The following is a 14,023-nucleotide window of genomic DNA, read 5'->3' on the forward strand; positions in this document are numbered from 1 at the left end:
TCATTGCCCGCGATATGGCCATTCACGTCAATTAGAGGAGGGGATACGGGTGAGTCATCGGAGAAGAGAGGTTGGATGAGGAGACAAGGGTGGGCTCGCAGTTAGAGGTTTGGTTCGGAGATGGAGGATCTCAATTAAGCAGAGGTCTGATAGACTGATTCGCTTCTTTCCATTTCCCCCCCAATTTTTAATCTTTTCCCCATTTTTTTAAATTTTTTTATCTTTTTTATTTAGGGGAAATTTATTGGCAGTGTGGATTTATTGTTTGGTTTGATTTGAATTGGGCATGTAAATCTTTGGTTTTTCATATAGAAAACACACTTTTGGAGTGGATTATGAGTTAATTTGCAATTTCTCCTCCTGCGTATTCTTCAAGTTAGGATTTGATTGTGGGTTAGTATATGATGTTGTTGTAAATTTTGTTGTTATGATTGTATACGGTCCATTTTTTACTGTTTTCATTATCCCGTTTCTTAGTTCGACATACCGCCAAACGCTTCGCTAAGTTAGTTCAGTTTAGTCTATTATAACTCAGTCCAGCTTAATCCTAGAAGTTAATCCAATTTGAGATAATTCGATGTAATAAACGCACCCTTAAACTAGTATTTTGTTCAAACTTTCAAGGGGAATCTACTTAAAACACCAAAAGCCAATGACACAAATTCCACAGCGTCCTTTTTTGATTGATTTCTAACTTTGTTTTGTTTCAGTGTGCTTTCTCTGCTTTGTTAATTCTTTCCCTAGGAGGGAGTGAAAGAAATTACCGTACAAGTGGCCAACGTGTGCCTGTTCTCTCCCAATCATGACTCTGCTCGCTCACCCTCTCTAACAATTTTACCACAAAACTGAAACACTATCGGATAATGTTGCTATTCTATTCAAACATAACTTATATTTGTGTTTATAATCAGAATCAAAACCGAAACTATGCCAAACAAGTGAAGTATATCGACTTTTCTTATATTTATTGTCATAATAGATCAACTTTGTTAACTATATATATTATAATATGTGAAATAATAAAAATATGAGACGGTGTTCTTGTAACACAAAATTTCTCCTCATTTTTTTTGTATAAATGATAGCATTAGGAGATTAAATTGTTAATTGTTAAAAGAGAGGGGAATTGGTGAGGATTAAACCCTGCTACGATACATAAACATCGTCACTTTTTAGCACTACAGTAAAAGCAGTCTGCAATTTGTCCTCGAATAATGTTATCACACACATATTTTTGTTAATTTTTTACTTTCTTTAATTTCTTTGATTTAACTATTGGAAAAAAAAAAAACACGTGAAAAGTGAAAATAAGTGTACATAACACTACTATTCCTCCCATCTCTCACATTTCCAAAATTCCTCAGCTCTAACAGCTTCCAATGGGTTTGTTGACGTCCTCCCGCTTTGCTCTGCCATGAATATTCTGTTGACACACAAGTTCAACAAAATTCATAGAAATCACGGGTCCAAATCACGCGTGATATCACCGCTTGCGTAAATCGCGGTTTACGAGGAAGCAGGTGACAGTCCGGAGAGCAATCAGGCACTGACACCCAGCGGCTTCGGTTCCCTCTCTCCCAATCACCTCTTCCGTCTCACGGGTTTTTGGTTTATACGGCTCTCGTCTATTTCCTATGGGCTCCGTCGGTTAACATTTAACCATTCTTTCAAGCTTTACAGGCCTTCTCTCTCTCTTTTTGGTTCAGTTATTTTTCGATATTTTAAGTTCTTTAGAGGTCTAAATGAGGAGAGGATCCTCTTTGGATCATCTTTATGAGGATTTCGATGATCCTCCAATCACATCCATTTATCATGTATCGTGCAGTCAATTTTCTTTAGTTACTGTTTATATTCAATTTTAAATAAAAAAATTTACAATGATTTCTGACCTCACGATGTACGATGAACGAATGTGATTTGAAGATCTTAGGGACCCTCACAAAGAGGATCCGGTGAGGATCCTCACAAAGAGGATTAGCAAGGATCCTCACTCCCAAATGAGCACTTGCTTTTGGCTCATTCCGGCTTGCAAATCATTTATCGACAGGCTGATAGGCTCTGTTTGGTATATATGATGGGATGAGTTATTTCCAATTAAATTAGACTTGTAGCCTAGCTACTATTTGGTGAGAAAAATTGTAACACGGACTGGATTGGCAATAAGTCCAAAATAAGCGAAAATATGATGGGTTATGTAACTCATCCATGCCAATCCAATCCTATCTCCAAAATCAAATCTCATCCAGCCCACCAACAAGCCCATAATGTATATATAAACGCTCGAGCGATAATCAGTTACTGACTTAATATAATGCTAACCGATAACAATTCGTATGGACTCATCTTACAAAATTCCACATAATATTAACCTATTGTTTCTTAGTTCATCATTAAAATATTACTCATCCAACAATTCACCTAGATCAAAATCCGTTTAGTTATCTGACCTAAAAAATAAACAAACAATATTGTCGATAAACAGTAAAATGTGCATAATAATAAAAATCAAAAGACCAAACGATTTTTGATTCAACTGACTTTTTACAAGAATAATCTATGAATAAAGACTTGATCAGTTCATATCTAAATTTATTTAGCATTTTGCCTAAATTTTTCCTTTTGTGTTTTCATCGGCTTCTTTGTGCTTGTCGTTAACAATAGAATAAAATAATAATTCATTTGTACAATGTAGACTAAGAAGTGTTATTTTGTAAACATACATTATACACTAGTAATGATATATGAAGGAATACTCCTAGAGCAACCAAAGTTTCAATTACGTACAATCATCATAGTCCTTGATATGAACCCTAAACCGAAATTTAACTTGCGGAAGAAGCAAAGCATTTCCAACATTAGGAGGCATTCGGCCTCACCACACCGGCGACAAATGCAATTAGAGAAGAAAACTAACCAGGTCTGGGCTCAACATGACTTCCAGGAACCTGAATTTTAAGAAAACATATATAAAAGCTGCGCTCAAGAAGCAGCGTTACTGGTTTTCAAATGAAAGAGTGGGTTGGGAATCATCTTGTTCATCTCCAGTATTAGTGACGGCAGCCTGGGCAGCTAATCTACTCTCGGCCTCCTCCCGAGCCACGGTAGATAAGGCGGCAGAAATGAGTCCTTCTGATGAAGCTTGTGAAGTAATATTACTGATGAGAAGAGCAAGAGAACGATCATCTAAGCGTCCTGTCACTAGTTTTAACTGATTACGAATTGTTTCTATGCGTACATGCTCAAGCCTGTGTTCTGGTGTATGCTGTTGATTGAAGCGACCTGGAAGCTTGGACCTTGTATTATAACAATGGCTGCAAAGGTCGAATCCCATTTTCTCGGTACAGTCTATGCATTGGTATCTATCGCCAATGATTGGATACATCTGCAAACCAAAACCAAGATGTTGAGATTCTCAGATAACATCAAACTGATTAGCAATAGATGTCACTCAACGACCTTTAACCCTAACGTAGAGCACAAACATGACCTAAAATCAAAGGATGCAAACACAACAGGCAGTGAAGTGGTATCATCTACAATGAAGTCTGGCAAAGGCGTAGCAAATGTTTAAGCATCCTGAATCCAACAAACATGCACAATTTTCAAATACTTTCAGAAATATTGGACCTATACTTTGTGTATATACTAGGGCTTACCAAGAACAAAGTGGCATATATAGTTTCTGGTCCTGATCATTGGAGTATATACTGTCGCAATGTCAAAGTTAAAGTCTACAGTGGGAATATTTTGCCCACACATGTTTTAGGCTTTCGGCATGTATCAACATCTAGTCCAAAATACTAAATTATTGTTAAAATATTCACAGTTCATCTCCCCAAACCCTTGAAAGTTGTCGCCAAAGATAATTCTTTAGAGTAATGGTCATGCACGGATGCCATGTCACCAAAATCACAGCATCAATTTGCAGGTAAAGGAAAGGTGTCAGAAATTTACCCCACAAGAATCACAACCACATCCTGGGTGAATCTTTGAGTTAGGGTCAGACCACCATGATAACTTCTCTCCTTTGTTACCATCTTTTGTTGTACCTGCGAGTACACACGAACAATATCACTGCCAAAATATAAGATATGCAAGATTCACATCATAGCAGTAAATCAGCACGGCATGTAAGCTCAACCTTAGGCTAGACATCAGCAACATCATACAAGGTACAATTTGTGTGTAGAATGGATAAACATTCTATGGTTCATACTAGGGCAAAGGAGAGAAAAAGGCATTAGTTTCTGCGGTATTTGATAATTACAAGCCTTGATTAAGCAAGTTTGAAGCCCTTACTGTATCATTGCTTGTTGGTTCAAAGGAATTCTGATCATCAGGCAAGAAGCTTTTCTAAATCATACTTAGTTGTTTTCAATTTAGCTTCAGTGAAATGATTGAGGATAACCATTCAAGAAACAAAGCAACCTACGTAAATTAGGAAATACTATTAAATTGGGTAGCAAATGAGTTTTGGAAAGGTTATTCATACGGCTATATATTTTTTGCATTTCTTGATGCAATTCCAACCCTAGGATGCCCAAGTAATACTGGGAAATCATATAATCTCTCCTTCATCTATTTTCTAACCATGCATAACCAATGAGTGAATCGATATCAACACACTTAACACCAAGATAGACCGAACATACAGGCAGCTGGGTTCTCATGCTTGAGATCTGCTTGTTTAAACTGCACAGCATCTCTTCTCAGGGCATATTCTTTAGGAAATTGCTCCTCCAGAAAGCGGCCAAGCTCCAAACAAACTTTTGGAAATCCTGACGGGTGACAACTTTGACAAACTTTACATGTAAGCATCTGTTCATCCGGATTGACAATACAACTTTCACAATATACTGTATTATGAAAAAAAAAATGAATATTAGAATAATAGCACACCAATATGGGACTGAAACCTGATAGCATATAGTTCAATAACTTGAGCATTCATACCGTGGCCACAGTTAAGAACCACAGGATGAAACAATAGTTGCTCGCATGCGGCACATAGCACATCAGCAACTGAAAATCGGATCCGACTCCCACAATCCATATTTAACAGGGAATTCTTTTCTTCGTCAGCAACATTCCCAATTCCCTCACAAACACCACAATGGGCTTCCTTAGGAACATCTGTAGTATTCTCAATACGTGGGCTGGACTCAATTTTCTTCACATTTTCACAACATCTTCTGCAAGCAGAATTGGCCAGAACATTGGAGCATTGATTAGCTTCAGAGCTGCTTGAATGTGTATCAAACTGCGGTGAGAAGAAGCCAAGTTTCTTCTCTTCCTCTGCGACATGCACATGGCAACAATAAAAGCAATCAGAATGATACAAAAACTGACCAGAGCAAAATCAAATCTATATAATAACTTTCAACAACCAACTACAGAAGAAATCCCTCAAGCAGTGACATGATATTTATGAATGCTAAATGCTAACTAACAGGATAAGAGCAAGCTACGAACTGAGATATGTTTTTTATTTGCAAGCAATGCTTTTATACCGACCACAGACAGAAATACAATCACTAATCACAACAGATAGGTTTCGATATGAATAACTGTCATCACTAATGAAACTAACACAAACAACAAGATAATATTCAGTTTACTCAAAGATAAAAATACAAAAGCGAGCATATATACCGAGAATTTGCAATTCCCTTCTCCTATAGGCAACAGGATACTTCTTGAGCAGCAAAAAATGAAGCATTTGACAGATCGTCGGAAAGTGATTATACGGATGCCTACAAAGCGGACAATAAGATTGGCGCTCACTGCTCATTGATCTATGCACACACCAGAAACACGAAATGTGCCCACAAGCTGCAAGCCCCACAACAAAAACCGATAATTTCTAATTAACATTAATAAGACAATAATTACAACAAAATATCTAATCAAATAATCAAAACTATGTGGATGTAATTAAAGCCAAACGGACTTACAGAGCACTATAGGTTTGTGCAGAAGATCCCTGCCCCATTGGAAACAAAAACGCCCAGCATTAGCTTAAGATTCTACAAGTTTCTCAATCGCAATTCGGGAGACGAATTGATTGGAAATCGGAGACAGTGGATTCGGGAAACTTACAGGCAAACGCAGCAGAGGAAGGAGTCGGAGATTTCCTCCTCCGGTTGAACGCCGCCGTCCGCGATTTCCATCATTCGGTGATCGGATTCGTCCATTGGAAGCAGTACAGAGATTTTGGGGATAGCTGAACCTAGAGTTATACAGAGAGAGTGATGAGGGTTTGCATACACAGAGATTTTTATGAGCTGCTTATATCTGCTGAACGTCACATCGAAGACGCATATTCAAGCGATGGCTAATTGATTGCCCACGGAATGCCGGCTATACTTTTATATTTTCAATGGCGTTGGACAGGGGTTGGGATGTAAATTCCGTTTTGTAATTTAAACACGGGGTTGTGATGGTTGGATCTTGATCGTTGAATCCTTAACCAATAACCTAACGCCAACGAATTTCAAGATATTTAATCCTCTGAACCATACTAAAAAAAAATCACAATCGATGACGAATGAAGCATTTTCGCTTACTATCCTATTTTTAAATGAGTTTGAATTTCAAGATTTGTGTAATTAATAGATTATATTAAATATTAATAGCTATTTGATAAGTATTTTTAAATGACTAAAAACATTTTTATAAAAAATCTTTTTAGGTTCTGAAAGCAATTGAAATGCCTACTACAAAAAGCACTATTTATGTATTTCTTTAAAAAAAGTGTTTTTTAAAATTAACTTGCATTTTTGCTACTAATTGGTTTCATAAACATTTTTTCTAAAAACACTTTTAATCATTTGAAAAGACAACGAGCCCAAATTAACAGATAAGAGCTAAACCCATCGATAGTAAAAAACGTACTCCTACATTATTTGTCAAGGTTTAATTAGGATCATCTAATTACCATATAATATTATTACTTGGAAAACCCTGGTATATCTATTTACTACAAATACTACACTTCCAACACTGCACATTCAACTCTACATATCTGCGACTCTGAGTCAGTCTCCCCTCCAGATTTCTGCACAGAAGCCTCTCCGAGGATTTTAAGCTTCGATTCACTTCCATAACTTGACGGTGGTGTCGTGGCTTGCCGACGCAACCATTCCAGTGTCAGGTGACTGCGCCAGAGCCGAGATTATATTCTCGTGTGCCGCAATTGTCATGCTCTTGTTCTCAGCCATGTTCCACAGCTCCAAAGACTAGCTCACAAGCATGAAAGCGGATATTAGCATTAATCGTGGGTTACCATTGTCAATGCAGTTACTACGAATATCATCTTAAGCTACTTTTTTTCGTTTATGAATGAAGCTATTGCTAGAAGAGGTTAAAAATTTACCGAGATTCCTCCGATGACCAAGAGAGTTGAATAACTTGGGTGAAAAACACACGAATGAAACTGGTTGCCGTTAGAGCCGAGCTCCTGAATACAATCTCCCGAAACTAACGACCAAATCTTCACCAAGTTCTGACTGACAGAAGCCAGATAATCTCCATTTGCATTCCAACAAATGAAGTTTACAACGTCAGAGTGCCCCTGCGATTGAGGACGATGATTTAAACATATAACTAATTATACCTAATGACTTGTTCCTAAAGCAACAGATTAGCATTAATCAGGTCCTCAGTTATTCAATCCCATATTTATAGACATGGTACCTGGAACGAGTGCATTTGTCTGTCAGTTTCGACATCAAAGATGGAAACTAATTTATCTGAGGCTGCTGCCAGTAGTTGTCCAGTTTTTGGCTGAAACCTCACTTGTGCAGTACCTCCCTGCCCCAAATGATGAAGATAATTTTCAAGTGAGTATAGCTTTCGTACAAATCACAAAACGCTTAACTTGGAAGAAAATAACAGAAGATTACAAACCTTCGAACTACGAGTACAAGAGAATGGGTTGATATTCCAGTACCGAATTTCATTGTCATGATCACAGAAACAAAATAAATCAGTCTTCTTTGGGTGGAAGTCAAGGGACATAATAGGTGAGTTGTGCCCCGTATATGCTTGTAAACAATAGTTTGGCTGCCACAATAAGATTAATAAGTCAACAACACTAGTACAATGAAAGTGCACTCACAAACTATGTAGCCTGTAAAACAAGGTTTCTCACGACTAAAGTTACAAAAGAATAAAAAGAATCTTGAAATTATTAATGTATTGAGGTACCCTGTACACCCCTGTTGCATCAGCCCAGACCATACATAGAAGAGAGTAAAGACAATTACATTGGCTGCATCCCACAATCGTACAGATTTGTCAAAAGAAGCTGTTGCCAGTTGAGATGAATTTGGTCTAAACCGAACATCTGTGATAACTAACTTGTGTTCTTCGGGAGTACTCTCAGTCTGCAGAGTATCCATGTTCCAGAGGACAACCTGGTCCAAATGACAAATGTTAATTATTCTCATTCCTTCAAGTTCCAATCTCAATCGTACCTTTTCAGTACATGCATATAAATCATTAAAACACGTGCGAACAGCCATTTTGACCTTGATGGAAACTAGTAAGAACTGTCAAATCCAGTACATATATTTTTCATGTGAGCGAGCGTGTGTGGGCAAAAACACACGTGGAACAGACTTTTTGACCTTGATAGAAACTAGAAAGAATTGTCAAATCCAGTAGATATGTTTTTCATGTGAGCAAGCAGGTGCGCGCAAGTGCGTACACACATTCTGATAATGTGCCAAATATCATATATCATTTGCATGTCTTATTATACAATGTACATACCTTTTTGTCATGTCCTGCACTTGCCAGCAACTTCCCATCCGAAGAAAAGTGACAGCAAGTAACTTTGCTGTTTCTGGTCCGTATGCAGCCAACTTCACCAAAAGTAAAACCTGAATGGGATAATGCGGCCACAGCTTAGGTAGAGTGAAGAAACTTGACCAACTCCCTGAATACAATGTGTAAACCTCAAGTTACCTTTAGAGGAATCTTTATGGTGCTGTTTAGGACTCTGCTTTAATGTCCCATACAGATCCCTCCCGTCTCCCCCATCATTTGACAAAAACGATTCCACATTATCTTCTAGCGAACCAACGTCTCCAAATCGGTCAATGTCATCCTGCAGAGAAAATGATGCTATTAGAAGAAGAGTCGCTCTGGCTTTTCCACTTTCTCCGTTTCAGCATCCATGAGATATCAATATAATTTGATACTCAAAACACATTGATGATAAGTGATTCCTCAACAATAGAACCAAGCTTTTGGCAAAGTTTACTGACAACATTAAGCTTTTGGGGAAACCTTGATAAACTTATAATTAGAATGGCAGCTCAAGTACTCTTCACATCTAAATTTAAAGTCAGTATACCAGTAAATTGGAAGACGAAGGAAGTCCTGTTCCTTCTGGATACATCATCAAGCTTTTTGGCATGCTGTTAACATGCTGCATACCATTTGCTGTGTTAATTCCATCACCAGGCGTGTGAGTTGATGCTGGCGAACTAGGTGAAGGGCCAACAGTGTTTCCTGTGCCAGTGCTGTTGGCAGGTCCAGAGGAAGAGTGTTGTTTCCTTTTTCTGTTATTCTGCAGGAAAAACATCAACAAATGTTGATCAGCTTATCCAAAGCAGTAGTTCATCAGGCCCTAATTCAAAAGGCGTAAGATTGTAGAAGGAATCATATCATTGTTGTCCAAAATTTGGTTCTCTGAAGTATCTAATGTTTCATAATTAACTCGTAAATATGACCAAAAAAAAGTGCCCTTGCCCAAACTTGGATCCCTAACCAAGGACATACAGAAAGAGTACAAAGTTTAAGTTAGCACAACTATGCACAACCTGTTGCAGTTGCTGCTGTGGCAATTGTTCATGTTGTTGAGAGGAAGGGTGCTGCATCTGAGCCATTTTTATCTGTTGAACACCAACAAAGCCTCAGAAAACGAAAATCAAAACCTTTCAAAAGATGTAAGTTTATGGAAACAAAAAATATCTATGGACAAACTCAGAAATCACATGAAACGATGACTGATCAAACCAGGGAAACTCATTAAAAGCCGAAAGGACAAATTAGCAGAAAATGGAGCAGGAGCATTAACGATAATAGATTTACCAGCATCCTAAACTATAGAAACCCAGCATTCACAAATGGGTCATGTATACTCTTTGTCTTTCAGGGTTTAAAATGAAAGGGAAAAAACAAAAAGGAGTGATTATCATACAATTCCCTACTTTAAGCCCCTGAAGTTTGATTTGGGCAAGCATAACATGCATGTAGAATACTTAAGTTCTTAATCACTGTAGAACAAAAACGCCACATGCTAAAATTAGAAAGGTAAAGATTAGCATATTTATGAAAAACAGTGTAATAACAAATTTTCAACTCTTTCTGTCTAAGTGTGTGCCTACCATGAATCCTAATCCTCATCATATACATGAGAAAGGTTACCTTTGGTGAACTTGATAAAACTGGAGAGGACATAGATCCATCATTTCTGGTAGATTGACCATCTTTTGCATTCAAGTTACCCCTAGGCAGTCCAGAAAATCTGCGAGGATCCATATCTCCGTAATTTGTGGAATTACGAAGGTTATTTTGTGCCTGAGCTTGTGCCAAAACTTGCTGTTGTTGAGATGCCAAAAGGAGCTGATTTTGGGTCTGAAGATTTGGCTTCTGCATTTGTACACCCAAATTTGGTCGTAATTGGTCGATTCCCTGTATTATGGAGTAGTTTTGCAACTAAGAGTTAAATCCACACTAGATAGAAAAAACAACCAAGAAGAGAAAGCCATATATTACTTACAGTTAGAGGCCAACCCTTCAAGGGAAGACCTGTAATACCTTGATTCAATCCTGAAGGAAGAAAGGAAGCATTCATATGTGAAATGTCTGAGCATATAGATCATATTTAACTGTAGGGCCGTATCTGACAATGATAAGGTTAAGTGTTGTCACCTGCACTGCTCAGTCCAGATTTTGACTGTAAAATTGCTTGTCCATAAATTGATGAAGGATCCATAGGCAAACTTTTCTGAGGTGTACCTAAGCCAACTTCGGTTTTGATGTCCTACAATCTCCACAAGTTGACATACTAATTGCTCAGTATGCTAGAAAAGAAGAGGCAAAGAAACTAATAAATTTGAACAAAGAAACGCATGAATAGTAAAAGTAATAGTCTGAGACTCTGAGTAGTTACAGTGGTTAAAGGAGTTCGGGCTTGAATTTGCTGAAAACCAGCAGGCATGTTCCCAGAATTGCCTTGTACCAACTGGCTGAATCAACGAGAACTAAACAGATGAATGACCCATTCTAGCCAGGAAAGAAATGATAAAAAATAAAGCTCAAATACATGCAAAAACTAAGGAGAAGGTACCCTTGTGGATTTGCAGCTGATTTGAGCAGGGCCATTCTACTGGCATCAATGAGCGTTGGGGATGCCTCTGAATCCATCGGGTGAGGGTGTTTCATACGATCTTCATACATTTTCATGGCTAGCACACTGGCTGACGGTTGCCCCATGACTCCCTCAGAATTTATAGCATTTATAGCACCACCAAGGGCAGGATGATTAGGATCCCTGCGCTGTAACTGGGCACTGCGCTGCTGCAATAGCTGCAGCTGCTGCATTTGTAGCTGTTGTTGCTCCCTTGCCTTAACTTGCTGTGCCATCATTTCATGAAGGCATATTCAGAAAGAAATACATTTCTTCTTTTCCTGAAAAGATATTTCTAAAATGACAAAATCTAAATACGACGCAAAATAAAGGAACCTCAATGTAAGCTGCAGCAGCCTCCGAATGCTTCTCATTTGTCCTTGCAATGAATATGTCCCAAAAGACAGACCACCATTCAAAGAGGAATCCTCCTGGTGCATCAATTGCTGCATATTCAAATCTAAAACAGGTTTACTCTCCAGAAGTTCTCAACACATATACTGACACTATTCGCAACAAAATCTTAAAAAAAAAAAAAAAAAAAAAAAAAAAGAACTTACATACTATCAAAATATGTCATCCCAGTGAACGATTTGGGCATAAACAATGATACAAAATGTTGTTGTGCAAATGCATACTAAGCAGAATCTTCTAAAACATAATCAGTAAGTGCATTGCGAATGAATTAAAAGTTGGCAACATTACCTACTGGATCTGTAGCAACCTTCCCTTCCGTCATAAACGCATTTGCAGAAGCAAGCAATTTTCTTTTCAACAAATAGTCATGAATATAAACATCAAGCCTGAAGCATACAACAAAATCAACAATTGGGTAAATATCGAACCAATGATCAACATATGGCAGTAAAACGAAAGCAACAACACCCAACAAAAAGAAAATACCAATATAGAAAAAAAATTACATGCAGATTGAAAGCAAAAATGATGAATGCAAATACTTACATCTTATCGGCTTCCCAATTACTCTGCGCCATGTTTTACCTTTATTAAGTAGGTGCAAACAAAGAAATCACCAGCAAAATCACTGCTTTGTCTGCAATTATACATCACCCATAGCTTCAGATCCCCTCATAAAGTAAATTCAATTAAATTTAAATTTAAATGGGCAAAAAAAAAAAAAAAAAAAGGAATTCAACCGTTACTATGAGTATTTCACCATCATTAGCTCAATTATCATCTATATGAATTACATTGAACTTTTTTAAGTAACTAAAACAAAATCATATAATGCACAACTCCATGAATTTTCTCCCTCCATTGTCCCGGATTTCCCGAGCAACCAAACAGAGCAAAAACTCAAAAACTCAAAAACCAAAAAAAAAAAAAAATCACAGAATTCCTACAGCGCCATTCAGCTAAAAACCATACCAGTGAACCAACCGATCAAATCCTACAGCACCATTCCGCGAGATCTCCACCTCATAAACCCTAACGCGAACTGAATCAACCAAAACTGAAAAACAAAACCACAAAAAAAATTCAGCTGAGTTCAGTCTAAGACCATTTCAAAAAATCCTCCAAACAAATTGGAATTTCGCACAGCGTGAGTGATCTGAGACCTTACGCGCTCAATCGAGTTCAAACGGTGTGAAAAAATTTCCCGATAAAATAATGCACTCTTGTTCTCAGAGTGTAACAGTGAAAGAGAAAAGAGGAGAAGGAATCGTCGAACGAAGATATTAACAGAGGAAGGTTTTTAGGTTCGGAGCCGCAGCTCAGGCTCGGTATAGAGTTTGCGTAAGTTTGTTGTGTGAGGGGTGTGAGGGATGTGAGGTTCGGTATTTGGTTCGGACTTCGGTGTTAAAGTGATGTATGGTTTAGTGCGTTTCCACATCGGCCTTTTTGGGATTGGTCGATTGTGGGACCCACTCATTAATGAATAATACGCGTAACAATTTTTCCTTAAAAATATCCAAGTATAGATCATCTTCGGTTCTTAAAAAACTAAGTTTAAAGATCAAATGATCTGAACGGTTGAAATTTGATTCAATGGCTACAAATATGAGGCTTTTCTAAAAATTATAATAATTGTAGCCGTTGAATCAAATTTTAGCGGTTCGAATTATTTGATCTTTAAGCTCAATCTTTTTAGATCCGGAAATGATTTGTACTCAAAAATATCCATTGATCCTTTGTGCCACACATCCATTCATCTTCTTTTTTTTTTCTTTTTTTTTTTCATTCATCCTTTGTTTGATCATATGGATCTCACCTTAATATCTAAGATTAAGAATATAAGCTCAATTAATTTGATCAACAATGTGATTAAGTGGTGGTTGAATGTAACTTTGATGAACAAGACTCTATAACAACATAGGTTTAGTGGAAGTGTTTGGTCGATGGTTAATGAATTATGGTTGGGCGACAAGTTTTATTAGGTTGTCTGGTTGCGGTTCGTTTTATTCAAAAGCTGAATGACTTTAGATATTTTATTATGTTGCGGTTTTTTGTTTTGAAATTAGGAACGAATCTATTGTAGTAATTTGTGATGTGAGTAGCGTGTGTAATTTGAGATATAAACAGACAGTTGTGCCCAACCATTATGGGGAACATTCTTTTTAAACGATTGCACATTGCATT

The 14,023-nt window shown here is 37.5% G+C and overlaps 2 protein-coding genes across 3 annotated transcripts; both read right to left on the reverse strand.

The window, feature by feature from the left end:
- Nucleotides 1-2,701: 2,701 nt before the first annotated feature.
- LOC126586832 (E3 ubiquitin-protein ligase PRT1-like) lies at nt 2,702-6,353 on the reverse strand. Its single transcript, XM_050251792.1, has 7 exons — nt 6,100-6,353; nt 5,955-5,983; nt 5,653-5,832; nt 4,954-5,295; nt 4,653-4,856; nt 3,955-4,049; nt 2,702-3,382 (listed from the first exon to the last, which is right to left on the reverse strand). Exons 1-7 carry the CDS (start codon nt 6,192-6,194, stop codon nt 2,993-2,995), a joined length of 1,335 nt encoding a protein of 444 aa, XP_050107749.1. The 5' UTR covers nt 6,195-6,353; the 3' UTR covers nt 2,702-2,992.
- A 499-nt stretch (nt 6,354-6,852) lies between these two features.
- LOC126586904 (transcriptional corepressor LEUNIG_HOMOLOG-like) lies at nt 6,853-13,113 on the reverse strand. Of its 2 annotated transcripts, XM_050251867.1 has the most exons (19): nt 13,008-13,113; nt 12,812-12,896; nt 12,386-12,476; nt 12,128-12,225; nt 11,759-11,868; nt 11,363-11,649; nt 11,186-11,261; nt 10,945-11,056; nt 10,793-10,842; nt 10,438-10,704; nt 9,831-9,902; nt 9,362-9,577; nt 8,971-9,112; nt 8,776-8,885; nt 8,268-8,417; nt 7,909-8,064; nt 7,696-7,812; nt 7,376-7,573; nt 6,853-7,238 (listed from the first exon to the last, which is right to left on the reverse strand). In XM_050251867.1, the coding sequence occupies exons 3-19, from the start codon at nt 12,415-12,417 to the stop codon at nt 7,095-7,097; spliced, it is 2,337 nt and encodes a 778-aa protein (XP_050107824.1). In that variant the 5' UTR covers nt 12,418-12,476; nt 12,812-12,896; nt 13,008-13,113; the 3' UTR covers nt 6,853-7,094. The 2 variants fall into 2 exon arrangements, with proteins under 2 accessions (XP_050107824.1, XP_050107825.1); XM_050251868.1 differs by lacking the exons at nt 12,386-12,476; nt 12,812-12,896; nt 13,008-13,113 and having other exon boundaries at nt 11,759-11,882.
- Between the last annotated feature and the right edge of the window lie 910 nt (nt 13,114-14,023).

Source organism: Malus sylvestris, chromosome 10 (assembly GCF_916048215.2).
Source record: "Malus sylvestris chromosome 10, drMalSylv7.2, whole genome shotgun sequence".
Lineage (NCBI taxonomy): Eukaryota > Viridiplantae > Streptophyta > Magnoliopsida > Rosales > Rosaceae > Malus > Malus sylvestris.

What these genes read in the sequence shown, in the direction of transcription:
- LOC126586832 (XM_050251792.1), bottom strand. Translation starts at nt 6,194, where the DNA reads ATGGACGAATCCGATCACCGAATGATGGAAATCGCGGACGGCGGCGTT. An exon ending in TTCCTCTGCTGCGTTTGCCT is followed by an intron (nt 5,984 to 6,099) that starts GTAAGTTTCCCG and finishes CCAATGGGGCAG; the next exon opens with GGATCTTCTGCACAAACCTA. An exon ending in GTGGTTGTGATTCTTGTGGG is followed by an intron (nt 3,383 to 3,954) that starts GTAAATTTCTGA and finishes TTTGGTTTGCAG; the next exon opens with ATGTATCCAATCATTGGCGA.
- LOC126586904 (XM_050251867.1), bottom strand. Translation starts at nt 12,417, where the DNA reads ATGGCGCAGAGTAATTGGGAAGCCGATAAGAT. An exon ending in CTGCTGCAGCTTACATTGAG is followed by an intron (nt 11,650 to 11,758) that starts GTTCCTTTATTT and finishes ATGATGGCACAG; the next exon opens with CAAGTTAAGGCAAGGGAGCA. An exon ending in GACAAATGCACTCGTTCCAG is followed by an intron (nt 7,574 to 7,695) that starts GTACCATGTCTA and finishes CCTCAATCGCAG; the next exon opens with GGGCACTCTGACGTTGTAAA.